Source organism: Carya illinoinensis, chromosome 8 (genome assembly GCF_018687715.1).
Source record: "Carya illinoinensis cultivar Pawnee chromosome 8, C.illinoinensisPawnee_v1, whole genome shotgun sequence".
Taxonomy (NCBI): domain Eukaryota; kingdom Viridiplantae; phylum Streptophyta; class Magnoliopsida; order Fagales; family Juglandaceae; genus Carya; species Carya illinoinensis.
In genome coordinates, this window is record NC_056759.1 from 5,801,246 (window position 1) to 5,820,618 (window position 19,373).

The 19,373-nt window shown below is 34.8% G+C and overlaps 1 protein-coding gene across 1 annotated transcript; it reads right to left on the reverse strand.

Annotated features, from left to right (window-relative positions):
- Positions 1–7,808: 7,808 nt before the first annotated feature.
- On the reverse strand, positions 7,809–9,687 carry LOC122318301 (transcription factor RAX3-like). The gene is made up of 3 exons (XM_043135536.1): positions 9,285–9,687; positions 9,033–9,162; positions 7,809–8,908 (listed from the first exon to the last, which is right to left on the reverse strand). The coding sequence occupies exons 1-3, from the start codon at positions 9,418–9,420 to the stop codon at positions 8,110–8,112; spliced, it is 1,065 nt and encodes a 354-aa protein (XP_042991470.1). The 5' UTR covers positions 9,421–9,687; the 3' UTR covers positions 7,809–8,109.
- Positions 9,688–19,373: the final 9,686 nt, after the last annotated feature.

The window sequence follows — 19,373 nt, forward strand, 5'->3', positions numbered from 1 at the left end:
GTTCAAAAAACAAACTGAGGACAGAAGAATCAAGCAAAGACCCAGCTGCCTAAATCCTCAAGCCCATACATACTGAGTAGGCCTTCAAAGGACATATAATTAGCCCACCAGATCTACATATCTAGTTCCCAGGAATAGTTTTCTTAGTGTTAAATGATCCCAAAAATGCAGTAGGGCCGGCTGCTCTCTGCATGGATTTCTCTTCATAATGGGTATAACGATACTCTTCTTTAATTAATTAAAACACACCAAGTTTGGGATCTCTTCCTCTTCAATTTCTTAATATTTTTTTACAGGTAACATCCCAGTGGTCGGTGATGCCACATATTTATAAGTTCACTGCGTAACAAAGAATCGAATTCAAAAACAAGCAACCAAAATAGGCCAAACCAATGAGACAAATAAACAATATACATAAACATTCCCAAGAACTGAAACTTATCCCTTAGCTCACCATCTGACAGCAGAAAACAACGCAACCGACGGCTATATCTTGGTGTCCTCATAAACAGAATAACTTTTACAGTATTAAACCCTATCTGCGCGCAGCTCGATCGTTCTCAGCATGTTGAGTTTCCCATATGTTTTATGATTGTACTGTGTCTGCATTAATATAGGGCATGAAAGGTACGTACGTAGGACAAAAACCGAAAAGAATTTCTTGTGTTAGTGAGTGTCATTTTCATAAGATCATAAACAATATTCACGGGGGCATCATACGACATTGATGTTGGGTTATTAATTAGGAAAATGAAAAAGTAGGGGAATGGAGTCGTCGTTTGGCTATTGTCATGGCTTATAAGGCTGCCCTAGCCACCCTCAATTACGGGTGCATGCTTTTTGGTGCTTATTATCGTCATCAAGTTGACGGAATGTACTGCCTTTCGCCAAGTCATTTATGAATTAATCCTTGGTTTTTTCTTGACACCCTTTTGTGTTGTGCTTATTCTTCGAGAGGGATATTCCCTACTTTACAGGGAGAAAATTAGGCATGACCTACGTACGAGGGTGCTTGCTTTTTGTTTTTTATTATTTGTGTTTCCGTTTCTTTTTTTTTTCAAGTATTTATTGTGATAGAATCGATACGGTACCCCAAGTTTCAAAAGTGAAACTGTGCAGAAAATAATGAAAAACATAGGAAAATGGAAATGAAAGAAAACGACCAAGGGAAATTTGAATTCTTCATCTAGCTAGCTAGCTAGCTGTAGTTAATCATATATAAAGGAACGTCTGACAGATCATGAGCAGTTGCCAGGCTGTACAAGATGAGTATTTGTCAACTAGAATATTGCCACGTAAACTAAGGTTGACTGCAGACTGAAATCTACAAGCGGCCTCCCTATGCTGCTGCGTGCATGCATCTGATCTTCGCTCTAATGTATTCAAATGTATACATATAAGCCTGTACTTGCTTGCTCCTATTTATAAAATAGGTTAACTTGATACACTTTTTGGGTGTTCAGAAAAAGGTATGGGAAAACGCTCAATATATAAACTATTCCACATTGGAGGCTGCGTTTTATCACGAAGCAATAATTGTCAGATGACTAGATCTGAAGATAATTAAGTGAAATACAAGTATATATTTCATACTCTTTTATATATATATATATATGAAGTTTCAGAGCCCTAGAACCTATGCACTGAAATTCTAGTCCTGCAAGCAAGCTAGCTAGGGAAATAATTAATGATCAAGCATATAATCATCTCTCGTCTCATGCATTCAATTAATTGTACGTCCCTCTTACCGATATCTCGACCTGATCATCCCTTTTTTGTGTGTTTTGCTTCTTTGGGTATGATAAAGTATTTTTTTTAAATGTAACAAAATAAAAGGAAATGTTGAACGAAGGAAGAGGAAAAGAATTACATGCATCAAACATTGTTCGTGGAACATGTGAAGAACTACATGCATACTAGTGGTGTGTGTATATATATATATATATATATATTGTTCAGCTTTTATAACTTGAATTTTAGAGTTAGGTTTACCTAATGGGACCCGCCTTTTTGACTCACTCGAGAAGAAAAAAGAAAACTTCTAATTTCAAAATATGTCATCCAATTCCAACAAATCATGACCATTCTTACCAAACAATGATGCATAGTCAACAAAAAGGACATTTTGATCTAAAACATTACAACTGTCATCAACTAGGTTTATGGTATATACGTGTTGCTAGCAAATTAGAGATTATGAGATCGACCGTGTAAGATAATAATCTTCTCTGGCCTGCCAAAACATAAAAAGCTTCTGCAACTAACAACGTACTGGGTTTTTTAACTTCTTTTTCCCTCATCATTAATTTCATCTCAGGCTCTCATGAGCTGTCTTTCTTGACATACATTAATTAGTGATACACTGATACTTGTGACACTATGCGGTCTTGTCTCTATGAAATGGCACTGGAACTTCATGTGCATGTTACATGACTCCTAGAAAGTAGGACACCAGGCGGACTTTTCTCTCTTTTTTGTTTTTGTTTGTGTGTATATATATATATAATGCTAGACTTACTAGCTTGCTAGGGACTTAAGAATTATTTACTACAAGATGCATCCAAATTGACGTGACATTCCGGTATATTATATATAGAACTGCCACGTGAGCAATAAATCTTATTGGATTCCCCCATAAACCTAGAAAAAACGACCATTTATCGGCCTGCGAGGTCAGGCTGATCATCATCGACCTCCCCAAGCTTATTGGTATTGGTATTGTAGACGTATCACTCGTAACAAGCTTAGAGAGCGCCTGGCTGATGATCAGTTATATATTGAAGATATTCTTCATGAATCCGTGTGAGCGATTTCAGTCGGTTATCTTCTTTTTCTTCTTTTTTTGTTTTTTTTTGGAGAAGGGGGGGGGGGGGGGGGGGGGGGGGGGGGGGTTGTTAATTAGTCTGTCTTGGAGGATATCCCCCGAGGATTTTCTACATATTGCAGTTGCATAGGATTCTAAATTTCCTCACTGCAACAACAAAATTCAGTTTACGAGGAATATTCCGTTCTGAAGTACTGTCGGGTTGTGTCTTAGGGATTTCCATGTTTGGTAGTGTTTTTAATTTATTTTTGTAATCTAACACGCCAAGAAAATTTCATATGGGGTGCATGGTCTGGCCGATCTTGGATATTATTTTGGTTGCCAACCATTTATAGCTGCAGGTTAAGTCCAAAAACTGCATTAATTATCAGATAAAAAAGAGAGTGAAACGTGCTTGTAGGACGTCGCTTTCGTACGTCCTGGTCGATACTAAACTGGCCATGCATCCGTGTGATTAATTCAGCATCTACTATACTAGCTATCATGTCTCCAATTTGATTTTCAACAAATCTATTTATTGATTTCATGACTTTGCAGTAGTACTACTAGCTCTATATATACCCACGTATCATCAAAAGAGGAATATTGCTAGCTAGCTAGCTTGGTAGCGTCGTCCTCCTGCAAGAAATTAGACAGCTAAACACCTTTTCAAGTTATAAATTAATGGAATAATATTAGAGAAATGATACCATTGTGAGTATGTAAGCAAGTTATAATCATTTAAAAAATAAATAAATATGAAATTTATAAAAAAAGAAAATTAATTTTTTAATAGTAAATTTTACTCATTTTTAAAGTGACTGCATCACGTTTACATATTTCACAACTATACGTAACATTACTCATAATATTATAACATCCCAATTAACTTTAAATGGAAAAATGCTTATATATATACATGTGTGTATAGAGAGACACGTGCGAGAAAACCATGGCTCAAAGTATGTCAATTATTTGAACAATAATTAACAATTAACAATATTAAAAGTCGAGGCATAGATATGGCGAATTCTATATCGTGATGTTGATTGAAACCAAATGCGATGAAGAAACCCTAATTACGATGGATCACATGTAACTGCGTTGACAATTGAGGGCTTAATAATTAGGGCTCGATTGTTAGGTATCAGTCAATATCAAGCATTTTGATAGAGTTTTAATTTTTGGGCTTTGCTAGATACAGTCGGGAAATACAGTCGGCGTACAGTCTGCTATACGGAATGAATAAAAAAAATTATAAAAAAATTATTTTATATTCAGGGGGACCTATATGAATAAAAAAAAGTTATAAAAATAATTTTTTTTTTCATGTAGGTCCCGTATTAATTTATTTTTTTCTCCATGACTGCACGCCGACTGCATTTCTCTACTGCAAAAAATATTTCTCTTAATTTTTACACTAAAAAAAATAAAATAAAATAAAAACGCTTATTTGAGAAATATAAGACCAATTTTTTGTCTCCTTTGAAAGGCCAGCTACAGGAAATTAATGAAAGCTAGCTAGCTAGTAGCTGCAAATCAGAAAAGCCTTAAGATGAAGGTTCGTGAAATCTCATGTGCATGCTTATGATAATCTTCTAGATATACTTCAATCAAGCATATATATATTATAAAAAATTGCTTATTTTTTATTAAAACGAACCTGTTTTCGTCGCATATGATCATTCTCATCATAAATAATTTGTTAGAAATACTTATTTTTCTTGCAGTGATATATATATATTAGGATGTAAATCATGTGAATATTTTTGTAAAATACAAAATTACACATTAATGCATGCATGCATATGGTGCATGCAAATGCTTCGGATCTAATTGAAATATATAGATCGAATACCAACATTTTTTTCCTGTGCGACATATATATATATATATATATATATAGGCATGTATATATAGAAACATTCATATGGTTTTTCTGTGCCAGCCGTATATTTCTAAAAAAAAAAAAAAAACACATACTTATTTTGTTTATTGCGCTTATCATCGTTTCATTTCCATCAGATCGGTACTCGTTTGCATCAGAGATGAGTGCTGGAAAAAGAGGAAAGAAAAAAAGAAACCGGAGATCGACAGTGCTAACTAGCTAGCTAATTAATCCTAATTTATATCTATACTTGTGTTTGGTTCTATATAATATAAAGGCAGGCAACTCATCTCTTATATATAACATTATTTGTATATTTCTTGGATGAAATGTTTTTTTTTTTTTAATTATTCTTGTACACAGATGCCAGATGGTTTATCATGAACAGCTAAAAAGGGTCAGAATCACGCTCAAAAGAAGAAGAGGGAATCTCCAGGAACTTGCATCGGGAGAAGTAAGACATGCTAGGTCTCCTTTACCAAGTTTCATGGTCCTGTTACCTGTACGATAAATAAGCATCGGGACATACTTAATTCGAACAAGATATATATATATATATATATATATAAACGTGTGTCTGTGTGTGTATATATATATAGATATATAAACGGAATGTGGCTTACAGATCAAGTACTTGGACTTTGGTATTTTTTGGTCGATTTAATGCAAAAGTCGGGAAAAGTAACACAAGTCTACAATTGATGCATTTATATAAAGTGAAAAAAAGAGAAAATTAAACCTTTGATCAATTCGGTAGATGGTTCATGAACTGGCATGGTGATCATGATGAAAGATACGTACTGTGATAAATATGTGAAAAACAAAAAACATGATGTAAAAAACATACATTATTTGATTGATAGACGTCTGAAAGAGTTATTCCAAGTTATAGATTGGTAGCTAGCTAGGCCACTTACTGCATATTGCAGAGATCGAGTACGTACGTACTTTTATGCGTGAATGCATTGATAATAAATATAAGGAACCGCATGCAGCTTTTCACATCCTGCTAGCTGCGGATCATTGGCATCTAGCTAGCTAGGGCACATTTCTTGGACCTTTGGTCTTTCAAGCTCAACAAGGAAATAATGCAATTTTGGTGGCTGACTGAGTACTGTGATATCGATTCATGCCAAGTCTAAATTATTAGAAAGCTAACAATCAGCGGAAGAACTAAATTGCAAACTCTTCACGAAAAGCAAAGTGGACGCCTCTGCCCGATATATTAGATATGCAAATTAATGCAGATTTGAGATACTCATAAAAACATTGCTGAATCTGATTAATATTCTAGTTGTAATCGTCAAAAATCATCCATTCAATCCTCATCTAAAGTATTTTCGAAACACCACATACCATCTTTTATATATATAAAAGTGATATAGATATAAATAGATTATTTAAAAATAAATCTATAAATTGACATTGATTCATATTATCTGTTATTTACTTTATGATAAAAGTAATTTTATAATTTGATATAGCACATCCAGTTATGTCACTTTATGAGTTTACTTTTGTATAATTTTTTTGTTACTAAATTATTTATCTTATACATGGCATCACCCGATAGATGAAATTTTCTGTTTGCATTGGAACTCCAACAGCACCAACAAACTATAAGCAAGATCCCAACCAATTAAAAGGAGTACTACGCGGTACACAAAGGAGAGAAAAACTTTCGGTTGGGAAAGCACACGATCTTGCATATATAGGTTTTCTCTCTCGCAAGCAAATTATAAGGATTTATAAAATAATGCACATTGGTCTCAAACAATGTGCATAAGATCAGTGCCTATATATATATATATATATATATATATATATAAGAGGGGCTGATCATCAAAACCTATTCTAAATCAAAACTCATATATAATCGACTTTAATTAGTCTTGAAAATTATCACCTTCCCTTGTGCTGAAATCTAGCTTATATATCTGACAAATTGAAAATCGCAAAATTCGCTAGAACCAATGTCTCACAGGCCAGATGTCTCACAAACTTCTGAATTTCTCAACGTCTACAAATTTTTTAAATTGACTTTGAGCATTAATCTCAAAGTCATCTATAATAAATTAATTACAACTTAACTAACCTCAAGCAAGACAGAACTACAGAGTTAACAATATTACGTACATACAAACAACTTGGGTACTAAATAAGTTATGTTTGGACATTCGTAATTTTCCATCACAAATATTTTAAATTAGTAAACATAAAAGATAGTGGAAGCAAGAAGCATAATATATAGGAAAGCAGATGATCAAATCGATAGAGGAAACAAACTAAGGCCCTGTTTAGATTGAGAAGTGATCTCAACTGCTCATCTCATTTCAACATTACAACTTTTTCATATTTCCACAAATATAATAAACAAATTCAACTATTTTAAATCTTAAAATAATAATAATATTAAAAAATAATATTCTAACAATATTTTATTTAACTTTTAACTTATATTTGAACTTGACCACTATCCAAACGAAGTCTAAGAGTACTTTTTGAAAGTACGTCCATAGGTTAATTAGTTAATGCTATATAAAAAACTCAAATAGCTAGACTAGTACTACTGGCTGGCATGCATGTACATAAGATGAAAGATGCTAATGTACTTCCCACTTTCAACCACTAGTTAGAAGCTTGCCTAGCTATATGAACCTCGTTATAAACGAGAAATATGTCATATTCTACCAATATCATGTGCTAAACACAAATGAACTTAATTCTTGTAGATGCATTAGTACTAATTAGAAATGAGGTCATGTTCTCACGGCCGGTCTTAATGTTTATAATGTATAAGATATGTATATAAGATACAAATTATATGTATGCAGAATACATACATACATACATACATACATACATACATACATACATATAGACACATATATACATACATAAAGACGTACACCATGCAGTACTACTAGTTAATGCAGCCTTATCTGGAATGTGGAATATAATTAATCAACTTAAGCTTAATTAGTAAGTACTCCTGCCTAATAAGTCAAAGGCCATGATCAATCATCTATATGAGCAATGTTTTCATGTTACGTACAATTAGAATGTACTTCGCTAGCTAGCTAGGATTTTCCAGCAAGTTTTGATTTAAACCAGCAATAACAACCAACTCAATCACTTCTTCATTATTTTAGAAGCAAGAGTTCATAACTACCCACTTAAATGTTCCCAATGAATATGGAGCAGAAGCTGAAAAACCCCCCATTATGTACAGTACCCAATAAAAGTGCTAGCTTATCACTCACAAAATAGTAGACAAAGTACTATATATAGTTCAGTAGTAGCATGGATAGAGCAAACATATTACCGGCCATTGAGTTTATTAGGGTTTTCTCTTAGAGTCCATTAACACCACTTTCCAGTTGCTAGAATTTTTACCGCGTGTCCATATTGTAGCAAGTTAATTTGCTCGGTGGTACCTTAGCTCTCCGAAATCACATTCTTGTAGAGTTCCTTGTTGCATACCTCCATAGTTGGAAGCTACCGGAGGATAAACCAGAGGGCTCATCTCTCCCCAAAAATTACTTTCAGTACCGGAAGTACCAGTAGTGCCAATTCTATTATCGACGATGCCTTCCCCACATAAGAATTCTAGCCCATATAGTCCTTGTGGATTGTTGTATACGATTTCCGGATCAAGCTCTGCCGGAAAACTGCTAATTTTTCCTTGCAGCACGTTTAATTCTGCTGCCTCATCCACGTAGGACTGGGCTTGTGCAAATTGAGTAGCACTGCCAGTGATGTTGAATGCATCTGCGGAAGAAGTTGGGATATTGACAGCCTGATATATTTGTTGACCAGTGCTGGTAGTATTATAATTTGCGAAATGATTATCAGTACTTGTCCCATGATGGATTGGCAGATCGGCCTCAGAAAATCTTCCTCCAAGTTTGATAAGCAATTTTCTGATAGATGCATGGTCATTAAAACGAGGATCTTGGTTTGAGTATGGTATGGGTGCCAGCAGTGTAGGCGGCATCCCTGGCCATTGAGGGTTTTGGTTATTACTACTGTTAGGAACCATGGAACTCCCACCGCCTGATCTCTTCATCATCTCCTGCTTTAGGCTGCTACCTCTACGAGCAGCCTGTTGTTCCTTTCTCTGCTTGCCAAGAAGCTTCTTCTTCAGCCTTGTGTTCCAGTAGTTCTTTATGTCATTATCCGTTCTTCCTGGTAATTGTGCTGCAATAATAGACCACCTGCTCATGAAAACAAAAGTGTTTGACAGAGAAAATACAACACTGTATACGATCTCTCTTGGGCCTAAACTGTTAAATAAATAAGCTATAATTATAGTCTAGGGCCGGATAATTTAGAATTTACCTGCTTCCGATGCTGATATAGAGGCTGCAAATTATGTTATCTTCCTCTTCTGAAAATCCTCCATGCTTGATATTTGGGCGGAGATAGTTTAACCATCTAAGCCGGCAACTTTTGCCGCATCTCTTAAGACCTGATTCAGCACAAATTAACATGGCATGTAAGATATATATAAACAAGCTCACTGCAGTTCAATCATATGTGTTTCTAACAAGAAAAGAAAAGAAAAAAGTGGAAAAGGTGAGTATCAATTACCGATCTTTTGTGGTAGAGCGATCCAGTTGCCACCGATGCCATGCTGCTCTATATATGACTTGAGCTTGTTATCCTCTTCAGGTGACCATGGCCCTTTCTTGACGTTTGCTTTATCACAGCAAGGAGCTCTCCCCATGTTATCTTGGTTTTGATTTGAGCCTGATGCTATAGCTTCTCTCTCTAGAATCCAATAGGATATAGAAGAAAGAGAGGGGGAGAAAGAGAGAGAAGGACGGAGGATTAAAAAAGCTGAAAGATAGACATGGTTTCCGGAACAGTGATTTGAATATTTTAATAAAAAGGTATGGCACAACCTTTATATAAAAAATTCCAGAAACTAAGCATGCCAGAATGGGAGAGAAGGGTTTTTCTTCTTGTCTTTCTTAGTCCAGAATCAACTAAGATAATAATATCTAGGGCTGCTGATTTCCGTGGACGGGTAATATTCTACCCCGCATATATTACGTTATAAACGCATTAATTATACCTATATTAATAATTTGATATATATATATATCATGCGTGTGTGCGCGCGCGCCCCTAGGTGTGCATGAGATATCATGCCAATCTATCTATGATATATCTTATTGTCACGATATTTTGATAAGAAGATCGTCATGCATGTAGTATGCGTTCATCTTTTTACAGTCTAATTAATCAAATTCTTTTTGGTAAATATAGTAAAAGGAAAATGTTAGGATGACTATCAAATGTGTCCATCAACTATATATTAATATAAATGAGTTTTTTTATTTATTTTTTTTCTTTTTCTTTAAACATTTTTTAAACATCCTTAATTATTAAAAAATAAAAATATATAATTTCACTAACAGTCATTTCTTTAACCATTAAAAAAATTAAAAAAAAAATATGATTAGGCATATGATAGTAGCGATGCTATCATTTTCCATGGTAAAAATCATGAACAACATGCATTAACCACACTTGACACATGAGTACGTAACATGATATTTAACATCAACCCCCCGACATCAACATGAATGGTTGAAATTAAGGGGATGTTTGGTAACAATTTCTAACCCATCCCATCTCATTTTCTTCCTAAATATCATTTAAATATAAATATTTTTAAACTAATCCTTATAACTTTCCCAAACTTTTAATAAAAAACATTAAATAATTCAATATTTTCAAACTTTAAAATAAAAATAATAATAATAAATTATATTCTAACAATATTTTAACTTTATAATATTTTTTATTTAACTTTTTCTTTCTCATTTTCTAAAACTTAATAAATATTTAACTCAAATTATTTCACTATTATTCACAAACTATCTTACTAATATTTACAAAATTTCCATCTCATCTTATTTTTCAAGCATCCCCTAATACCATGTTGAAATTGAGATAGGTGTACGTACATGATCAAATCCATCATCATGATTGTAATTTAAGCAGAGTTCTAGAAGCAAAAGCGACAAGACTCTAACAGATAAAAAAATTATCTAAAACTAGGAAATTTTTTCCTTTTGGGTAGGTGGCCAAATGATCAACAAGAAGAGAGAAAGAATGCCATGAGAAGAGATTAGGAACACATAATTAATGCAGCTCTAGTACTACTTTGTTGCCATGTAACAGGCTAGGGAAAAAATCAAGATTTTAGCGATTGAGCACATCTTCAAATTATTTAGATGAGCTCCATCGATCCTATGATGATCACCTCCAATGTTAACGTTCATACATTTAGAAGTCGTCTAAATTAATGTATATGTTGGAAAAAGAATGATCAGCTAGTTGTTTTAAGGAGTCTAATGTAGACACGAAATCAATCATGTATGTATTTATTTGGGAACTTTTATTAAATTTATAGGTTTATTATACAAGAATGTCGCATGTCATGATATGGCACCCGCCAGACGGTATTGATCATGACCTTGTTTCCATCGCGTAATTAACCATAATGGGCCATGTGCTAGTAGGGTTCGACTTCCTAGGCTAGGGGTTGGTGGTTGGATGCTTTCCACGCTGCGTAAGCTTCATCAGTACAGCTAGTACTTAGGCCTACGTTCTCGTGTGCTTTTTTTGCGACATTGGGATGAGTTATCATGACACTCAGACTATACCTTACTAATCATGTTGACAAAGCAAGAATTCTGGAAGATGATTCCAAAATTTGGATATATAGTTTTTCTCATATAAGACATAAATAATATTGACTGTGAAGTAAATGGGTAAAGAAGGTGCATTGAATTTGGTGGGCATTCAAAGGCCGAGTGAGTGACGCATCAATATCATCATCATAAACTAGACCTTAATTTATTGTTTCTCATGGTTTTACGTTGCTTTTCTATAACCAGACTGCAGCTACTGCGCGCATGCATGCATGTGAATCAAACAATTAATTTGTAATTACTGCGTCATGCCTAAAGTCTAACACAACATATATATATATGATTAGTTAATAAGGTTAAAATATTTATAAAAAATAAATAAAAAATCTCCGAAAATCAAGGAAAGCAAAATAATAATAATAATAGTAGAAAATATTATAAATAAGTAAGAACGTTTTATTTTAAAAAGTTCAAAAAAACCGCGACCAATTAAAATCTCGCTATATGTGTGTATGTGTGTGTGACATTAACTAGTTCCTTTCCTAGCACTGTAAATTGGCCCACATGATATTAACTGGTTCGTTTCCTTGTAATTCGTCACTACAGCTAGCTAGCTAGCTCAAGCCAACGGTCCCCTTCTCCAGGCTTTATTATATTTTCTCTGTTTGACAAGGTCAAAAGCACACACCTTAATTATCGTATTATAATATTATATATAGGGTTAATACAGTCCAATCATTCGAAAATTCTGCGACGTTCATTCCACGAAAGAAATTCAAAAGTTTTAACTTTTACCTAGCTTGCAAGAAAAAGTGGCATGTGCAGAAGAAAATTGCAATTTGTATTTCTAATTTTTATTTACATAATAATACGTATTTACATATCAATTATTGATATATTAAAAATTATAAAATTTGACATTAAATATTATAATTTAAATTAAAAAAACTGATCAAATAAATATTATACATAAAATTACAAATAAAATCATAAGTACATTTAGCATTATTACTCTATGCCAAACAGGACTAATTAATGACATGTTATATGTAACTATATATATATATATATATATATATATCTATTTTATTATAATAAGTGTATATCTAACTGTTAAAGTAATTTTTTTTATTTTTTCTTTAAGTCCATTACTTTCTTGTTTTAGGGATACAATTATCTTTTTCTACCACTATCTCTCTCTCATTCTTGATTCCCTCTATCCCCTCATCTTGAACCTCTCCTACTCTCCGATGTCTGCCTCTCTATCTAGTACCTATGCCCCTCAAATCCACCCTCTCACGCGTTTCCCTAAAACACTCAGATCTTAATCTGAGTATAAATGTTCATATATGTAGAAAAAAATGGACATAAAGAACAGCAAGTACAAAATGAAAAAAAAAAAACTACAAAGAAAAATACTCAACTCTAAACAATATCTGTTCAGATAGGTCAAGATTAAAAAAATTATATAAAAACACGTGATTTCAATTTATTGTCCAACATCCCAAAAACTTTTCAAATCTTATTCGTTCTTTAAGTGTGGTGGTAGTATTTATTGTGGTAGCAATGATGCTATTTTTATTTATCTACGTCATTCTAATGTATCTTGACTTTAATTTTAACTAATTTTTTTATTTTTTAATGTATCTAAATATGTAATTATTATACTTACCAACCTATCATTGTCCAAAAATATTTGCTAAAGTTTACTTTTTTGTCTCTATGCATTAAATTATTCATTAATCAAGTTTTTTTTTTAAACACTATATTATTTTTGTAAAAAACATGTTTAATCCAACTAGTCAAATGTATTTTGTACGTGCTCCTGACTTAGTATATATATGTATATATATATATTGACCTAGTATATATATATAAGCATTGCACAAAAACAACCTAATATTTGTGGCTTAAATTTGGTCTTTAACTGTCAAAATTAACGTACCATTAGTTGTGGTCTACCGTGTAAATTAGCTGTAATTGCTGATTTTTGTGTTCAATTACTTTGGAATATTCAATTAATTCCGGACTGAAAGATGTCTATTTTTTGTTACTTGGAATCCTTAATTACTTAGTACATGAATTTAAAGAATTAATCTTGAATTGACTCGAGCTACGGTTCGGTCAAATCAAATTTTCACACGACCATTAGGCTCGCCCTCTCTGCTTTTATTAAGATAACCTCACTTTGAGCCCAACTAGGAAAACAACTTATTAAACCCAAATAAGGAAACTGGATTCTAAGCCCAAATAATAGAACTTTCTTCTGAGACGCCATATCGGTCAACTGTTATTGCAACAATAAGAGAACTAGGGCCACACGGCCCACACTTATTCGGAGACAAAACCCAGTCCCGACACAGGCCAACCCCAATTCCCAATCAGAAGCCCAAAAGACAAATGATTACTATCAATAGATGTATTTTGGGGTTTTTTTTTTTTTTTAGAAAAATAATAATATAAAATGGGTCTCACACTATACGACAAATCACTACGAAGATATCAGAAATCATGTCAATCATACAATTTAATTAAATATCCAAGATTAGGGCCATATGCCAGAGGATAGAATTTCAGAACATAAAAAAGGAGCCATAAGATCTATGGTGATATCCCACTATATATGCATCAAATAGTACTTGCAATAAACTGCAATCTATTAATAATTGATTGCAGTACTGCACCAATCTTGTTGATTTGAGTTTTAGACAGCTGATCTTAGCTTAGATGAGTATTGTCACTTCAACTCAATTGCGCCAGCTTATGTTTATCCTTCTCAGGACCAGCCGACCAAGTGTGCTGACAATGACTGGCAGTACAGCCTCTTGGATATAGATTAGCAATCAGACTAACATGTAGTTAAGCACTAGATTTTAGTCAGATCAGAGGCCAACAGATTACCTTTAACCTCCTCTATACATGCAGCAATTTGATCGATAGGGAAGATCGGAATTGCTTTATCATCTTTAAACACACTGAAAAAAAAAAATCAGTAGCATCTCATGTTTCAATCTTGCTTTAAGTAGTTTTCAGAAATCAGTTGCATCTAAGTTCTTGGTTTTTAGAAGTCCAAAATGCAACTTCAGTTAATTCCACAATTTTTCTAAACTACAGTCAACTCAGCTGACCTGGTGCTAATTTGATGTTTTTTGGAATATATAGCAATCCACAATCACGTAAAGCTGCTCGGATCCGCTTATACGTTGAAGTATTGCACTATGCATGTTAAGTCCCAAGGATTTATAAAAGAAATTCGGGAAAATTGGCCACAAAACCAACTGGCCGGGTAATCCACTTAACGTACGTCGTCGGAGTATTCAAACTACCTACCTAGCTAGGTCAAGCTATTTCCGAGCTCAACGATCTGTGTTACGTGTGTTGATAACAGAAGGGGCCAGGTATTTGGACGATAAACAGGAATTAAAGACGTCGACGTAGCATTTGTTTTCCTCTTAATGATCTGCCACTACTGTACGTGGTACTAAACGTGATTGGCAATATTTTTCTTCAAACTAATACTTGTTCTTTTGTTTTGTTTTTGCTGTAATTTCTATATATATGCTGTTACACCAATCATGAAAGTCGAAATGCCCGTGAATTGTAATCTGATAATATTCCCCATGCATCGATCAATATTGCTTTTCTATCGAGAAGGTCTTCATCAAGAGATCGATCGAAGAGTTCGTTATATTCTGTGCATCTCCAAGCTGTAGTAATTTACGCTCTCCTTATCTATTTTCAAACTCTTAACAAATTATAATATGCACCCTCAAAAAGGTAGTAATCAAAATATAAAATATTTTTCTGCAAACTGATACTTGTTCTTTTCTTTTGTTGAATGTAATTCCAACTCGCTAATGCGAATCACAGTGTGCAAAGAAAAGATTGGGAGGGATGGAGACAGTCTCCATTAATCAAGACGGACTATTTATGCTTTATCTCACTTCTCTTCGAGCTTGGAGGTTTCTTTTATGGATGCTTGTTGATATTAATGGTGGGTGATGTCGAAAGAGGGTACTCATGTCTAACATGACCAATTTCTAAGATGGGCTCCACCATGGAAAAAAAACAGGAAATTCTTTTCTGAGGTTCTCTGACCAGCTGATCATCAAGCTGAAACCTGAATCACTACTTTGTTGTGAAAGGCTAATTTTTAGGTTGATGGTGGGAGCCCCCCCAACTTTCTTTTGAAACTTTGGGTGGTTTTCCATTCCAATGAGTGTAATATTATCAAAGATTTTCAGAGGCGCAGTGTGAAAATTCAAACATCCCAAAAAGATACATATATATATAGATATGAAGTAGATGTGATGGGATTTTTTCAGCTCTACAGGAGAAATGATTAGCAGATTCCCTCCCTTGATCTCTCTTTCAAATCATGGATTTGAAAAGGCCTATGAACCATAATTGCTTTGGATCAGCCTCAGCTTTATTATTCCACAAGTGGGTAAAGCTGTTTGATTGATCCAAGTCACGAGTTACCATCTTAAACACCATTGACCCTTGAAAACGTTAATCTCTTATAGATCAGCCTGTACTAAGTATCTGAGCAACCACCAAGGAATCGATGTTGAGTGTTGACCCACTTATATAACTTTCCAATTTGAGGTGCAAGTGGCCACGTCTTAAACGGCCGGCAAAATTCACTTGTATTATATATACATGAAATTACTTCCACGATTGTCTCATGACCCCACTATTTCTGAGGAAATTATTATATATTGATTGGCCGGCGGCACCTGATAATCTCTGATCTTAGATTAGAAGACTGATCATATTCCACAGTCCACACCCTTTCAAAATCTATATAGTTAAAAACGCCTGAATTCTGAATAATATTGACATGTCAAAAGTACTCTTTAATCAGACATGGATTAAACTAGACCATCAAATAAAGATGGAAGATTTCAAAGAACCTCAGTTCAAAAGGCCAGCACGTACGATAATTTAAAGAACGTCTAAAACCAAGTATTTTCTGTCTCTAAATTACTTGCATTGCCGCACAAAGTTTAATTCCTACAGTTAATTTCTTTTTTCTTTATGGTGCTTATTCGGAGCACATGGACGCTGAATTTTATTTTAGGTGAATGAAATCATGATTGTTGACAAGTGAAAAGAAAAATGATAGTAATGCTATTTTTACACAACTATTTCTCAATCAGTTTAACGCACTCACCTGCCAATTAGCTGGTTTCGTTGTTTTTCCCCTGGAATTAATGTAGTTTCTACCCCTCTACAATGCAGTTTTCCCCCTCCCATACCGTACGTACGCGTGGCCCACATACTCAATGATGGATTCAGTGGGGCATATATACCCAAAGAGGGGTTAACTTTTGTCATTTCAGCATGTTATTATGTGTATGTGCTTAGTAAACAGTGCAAAGCATGTGCTAACCATATGGGTCTGGTTTGCTTATTCAATTAGGACCACATAATTTAGTCAATATTTATCCAACAAAAGATGATCAGAATGATATATTCCCAGTAGGTAAGATATATAGATCCATCAAATAGGTCAATCGTTTAGAATCAAACGGCAAAGATTTGAGGGAAATTCACATCGTCGTCCCAGCTGGGCACGTAGGGTCATTATAATCAAAACTTTCCCAAAAAATAAAAAAACACAGTACTCTTACTGATAATCAGGCCGGGGACAGAAATGGTTGCTCAGAAAGAAAAATGAATGGTGAACTCAGAAGAAATAATTAAAAGGAGAGGCTATCATAATTGGTTGGCAATGGTTATCCAAAGGACTATTTGTACAGTAAATAATGATATGTTATGTCTTTATTAGTGCATCATATTGATAACTTGGCAATGGGAATGTCCCCTACAACACATGAGGTAGCAACTTGGCAAATTATGCACGCATACATATCTACAATATTCGATTTTTGTTGAATTGATTACAATTCATTTTTCTGCAGAATCCCAAAGGGCCGTGGAGGATTTTAAGTGAACCCAATATGTATTTTTTAAACTGACCACGTACATGAATTCACTTCCTAAAACGCTTTTCCTTATGCATGTACTTAGCAATAAATCCCATATACACCACTTTTCATAGAAAGATTTTTAATGCGGTTGTGTATCATGTTTTGGTCTTCAAAAGCATACGTACGTGTTTCATTGATCAGTAGGTTGAGGATTGCATGCAAATGTAGAGGTAATTACGGGGTTTTTTGCACCCCATCATTTCCTTCGCTTGAGCTGCTGCTCTCGGAGGATGATATTTTGAAATATCATCATCCATGACCACCATATGAGTGTATGGTTCCCCAATGTGACTGCTTACAGGAGAATTGATCCAATGAGTACTGTGTAAGGTGTTTGACATGCGATCAGTGGATATTGCCTAATACTTCACTTCCATTTTCTGAGTGCATTCCTTGTGTTCCAAATGTTAAAATAAATAAATAAAACATAAATAAAACAAAGCGGGAGTCTGGAAGAGGCTCTGTTTTTTAGTTCCATATATACTTGCCGAGCAATGGTCAAGCAACCGTTGTCTTCAGTACCGTATTGGTCCACGTACACATGTTAGTGGATCGGCTAACGTATAGCTAGATAGATGGATCCAAAGTATCATGAACCATTTGATCATATAATTAGAAAAATGGTATTCTTGTTGGTTTTTTTGCTCCTTTAGTAAGTTCCACATGGGTAAAAAATGAAAAGGAGTAAGCTGCAATGCCTATATAAGGGGTTAAGCTTCTTTAGTTTAAACTCTCAGTTGAAAGTAGGCCTGTTCATCCGGGTTCCGACCCGGAAATCCGGGTAGACCCAAACCGGAATCCGGATTTCAAATCCGGGCCAGAACCCGGACCGGGTTAATCCGGATCATAAACGGGCCGAAACCCGGATGAATCCGGATTTTTCAAAACCCGGATTCCGGGTTCCGGATTAAACCCGGTTTTTTTTTTTTTTTTTAACCATCACCCTGAACTTCTTCCATCGCCACATCTGAAACTTCTTTCTACAGCATCAAAATTTTCAGATATTTCAGTTAAAATGAAAACTTGCAAGAATAAGATTACCATAAAATTTACAGATTGATCAATACAATAGTACCTTGAACACATAAAATTCTCTATATTTACATCATGGTCCAACTTCTTGAAGGTTTTCTTTAGAACCTATATTGCCTAACAGAACATCGACATGAATAAAGTAATAAATATTGAGGGATAAATGTTGTTTGTGACATTGATCTGTGAAAGGAAAACAAAAATAAAATCCTGAACCAAATGTAAGGGAAAATACATCCACAAAGATCTTCACAGGTAATTTGGAGTTTAGTTTCCAGACATCGACTGGGTTGGATCCCCTCAAAGTTTCGAGGCTTCTACCAAAATCCTTTTGCTTTTAATACTGTGTCGCCCAGAGTTGGGCGTCTTTAACGCAAATTACATTCTCATCAAAACATTCAAACATTCAAACATTCAAACATTCAAACAACAAAACCCTAAAATACATTCAAACATTCTCATCAAAACAGATCCAAATCAACAAAGAAATAAAAGGAAAAAACCCTAGGTTTTCGGGGCTCAAAACACAGAGAGAGAGAGAGAGAGAGAGAGAGAGAGAGAGAGAGAGAGAGAGAGGTCAGTTAGGGACGAAGACCTTCGAGCGAAGCACTTCCATCTTCTTCCCATATCTGCTCTCTCTCCATCAACTAACCCTGAGACGAAGCGGCGGCTAGGTTTCGCGTGAGCGAACCCTGAGACGAAGTGGCGGCTAGGTTTCGCGTGAGAGGGGGGGGAAGGATCGGGGCCTGGGGAGGGGAAAGTAAATTTTTTTTTTCCTTTTATACAAACCCGGTTATACCGGGTTACTAATACGGAACCCGGGTTTCTTACCCGGGTTCGGACCGGATAAATCCAGCTTGTCTAATGCGGATTTCGGTCCGGATCAAATCCGGGCCGAAACCCATAACCGGAATTCCGGTTATCCAGTTTCCGGGCTGGGCCAGGCCAAATCCGGCCCGCATGAACAGTCCTAGTTGAAAGCTTAT

Coding starts and splice junctions, on each gene's coding strand:
- LOC122318301 (XM_043135536.1), bottom strand. CDS start 9,420: ATGGGGAGAGCTCCTTGCTGTGATAAAGCAAACGTCAAGAAAGGGCCA. Junction 9,163..9,284: donor CGCTCTACCACAAAAGATCG/GTAATTGATACT, acceptor GTGCTGAATCAG/GTCTTAAGAGATGCGGCAAA. Junction 8,909..9,032: donor TATATCAGCATCGGAAGCAG/GTAAATTCTAAA, acceptor TTTCATGAGCAG/GTGGTCTATTATTGCAGCAC.